At 31.6% G+C, this 2,260-nt stretch overlaps 1 protein-coding gene across 1 annotated transcript; it reads right to left on the bottom strand.

Moving 5' to 3' along the window:
• Window positions 1–1,478: 1,478 nt before the first annotated feature.
• On the bottom strand, window positions 1,479–1,987 carry LOC118750061 (possible lysine-specific histone demethylase 1-like). Its single transcript, XM_036484793.1, has 2 exons — window positions 1,823–1,987; window positions 1,479–1,763 (listed from the first exon to the last, which is right to left on the bottom strand). The coding sequence occupies exons 1-2, from the start codon at window positions 1,928–1,930 to the stop codon at window positions 1,656–1,658; spliced, it is 216 nt and encodes a 71-aa protein (XP_036340686.1). The 5' UTR covers window positions 1,931–1,987; the 3' UTR covers window positions 1,479–1,655.
• Between the last annotated feature and the right edge of the window lie 273 nt (window positions 1,988–2,260).

Raw genomic sequence — 2,260 nt, 5'->3', positions numbered from 1 at the left:
ATATTACGCACGCTTGGCAGAGATCTCACAGGTGGAAATAAGACCGCATATAAAACGCAATACATCGAAAGGGATTAATATTCCATATGATATCACAGCGCTACTCTTCTTAGCCTATGTATTAGGATTCTGCTCTTTATTCGTTTCAATTTAAACTAAAAATGTTAGCTTTACAGACCGCTTTTGCTTTTTAACGCTCTTTTTGTATTGGCCAACGCAAAAGATCTTATTAGGCGCCGCGAAACAAGCGGGCATTGGCTAGTATTGTATATAAAACAATCAACCAAGCATTTGAAATCCTTTAATATTGCGGAACTAACTCCCTCTGTAGAAAAGCTATTAACTAGACTATTAAGTGAATTGAATGAAAGGTTTGAAGATATTGAACTAAATGAATTGCGCAAGCAACAATTTTGGATCCAAGATTCAAAAAATTTGGATTCATGAACGAAACGGCTTATATTTCGAATATTCAAAAATTAGATTCGAGAGTAGCTAACACAGTTGTTCAAAATTGCGAAAATTTTGTTAGGGATGAAAATCCCGTTCAATGCAATTCGGTTGTAGGCGGGATAAATAGCGATCGATTAGAACTAATATGGAAGGATTTTGACGCTGAAGTTCAGAAGCACACTAGGCCAGGAAATCAGATAGCATCTGCAATTGTAGAAGTGGATAAATACTTGTCAGAGCCTGTCTTACAGCGGAAAGATTCTTCCGGAAAGCATAACGATCCACTGTTGTGGTGGCACCAAAGAAGACATATTTATCCCCGATTGTACCAGCTTGTCAAAAAACGACTGTGTATTTCCGCAACATCTGTTCCTTGTGAACGTATATTTTCGCACGCTGGACAACTTGTTAGCGAAAAACGAGAGAGCCTGAAAGCAAGTAAAGTATCTCAAATTGTTTTTTTTTTAAGTATAATTTAGGTAACAATGATTTTTAAACAACTTCCTGAACTCTTTTTAAACTGAATTTAATTCATGATCTCTAAAGTATATGTATAAGCGAAATTAATTGAATGTACACTAAAAAAGCACACAAATGCAAAATGAATTTAATTCATGATCTCTAAATTATATGTATAAGCGAATGTGCTAAAAACTAAATAAATTCTGTGGTTTAAAAAATAAAAATATCTTCGTTGCATGTATTTGGGTTTTAAAAGGACAGAAAGCAAATATTTTTAATTGCTTTATTTCTTTATTATTTATTATTCCTCTTATTTATATTTCCTTTGTAGATGTTTTCGATATATATTAAAAGTTATTGATATATATTAAAAGTTAAAAATGAATTATTAAGGTTTACAAAAATTTAGGTTTCTTACAACTATGCAAAATTTCATGACTTCTCTGCTTACATATATGTGTTTTCAAAAGATCCAATATTTTTATAAAAAAGTAAAGCGATTTCAACGACATTATAATCAAAAGAAAGGTAATCGATTTACGCTTCTTTTGATATATATTAAAAGTTAAAAATTAATTATTAAGGTTTACAAAAATTTAGGTTTCTTTCAACCTTGCCAAATATGATAAACTTTTTCTGCTTTTATGTATATGTATAGGTAAATACATAAACATACATCCATACACTACTATTGACTACTAAACTAGAATATTTAAAACTAGTTAATTAACCTTGATATCCTAATCGCTGTATAGCTGTATGTATAGGTCATCGTAGGCGTAGATAAAGTCTAGCTGATGAGACAGATATCTGGCGGACTCAAGAAGTCGATTGAATTCACGTTCTACCTGAAAAACAATAATATTTATAAAATAAACTATACTTATTACGTATTATTTCTGCTCACCATATCGTCCTTATGCTTGGGCACAGGTTTTCCACAAGCTCCATATAGCGGACATGCTAGCCTAACCTGCACTATCTCCATTCCAATTTGTTTGCTTAGTATAGTCATTGGATTGCCCCAAACATCTGTTATTCAGTGATCGGACTTAAAAATAAATTTGTGTGGTAGAATCTGGAAAAAATGTGGTAGATTTCAAAAAAATGTGGTAGATCCCAGGTTTTGGATCAAACTTGGTACAAAAATTGAAAATATTCTGCAAGGTTTCACCTAAATTGCAAACATTTTAATTAGAATCTAAAAAAAATTAATTATAGTATATCAAAGTGCAAGATTGAAGTTGCTAAAAATTGCGTTGAGTTTTAGCAATTTGTTTCCTTGACGGTTTAAAGCAGTTCCTTCCATATCAAGATATTTTTCGAACATATTTCGAAAGTTGAT

The sequence above is a fragment of the Rhagoletis pomonella genome, unplaced genomic scaffold, assembly GCF_013731165.1.
Source record: "Rhagoletis pomonella isolate Grant_MI unplaced genomic scaffold, Rhpom_1.0 Rhpom_scaffold_00125, whole genome shotgun sequence".
Classification (NCBI taxonomy): domain Eukaryota; kingdom Metazoa; phylum Arthropoda; class Insecta; order Diptera; family Tephritidae; genus Rhagoletis; species Rhagoletis pomonella.
Note: the sequence above shows the minus strand (reverse complement) of the source record. Positions and strands in the feature narration are given on the sequence as shown.

What these genes read in the sequence shown, in the direction of transcription:
- LOC118750061 (XM_036484793.1), bottom strand. Translation starts at nt 1,930, where the DNA reads ATGACTATACTAAGCAAACAAATTGGAATGGAGATAGTGCAGGTTAGG. An exon ending in CCAAGCATAAGGACGATATG is followed by an intron (nt 1,764 to 1,822) that starts GTGAGCAGAAAT and finishes ATTGTTTTTCAG; the next exon opens with GTAGAACGTGAATTCAATCG.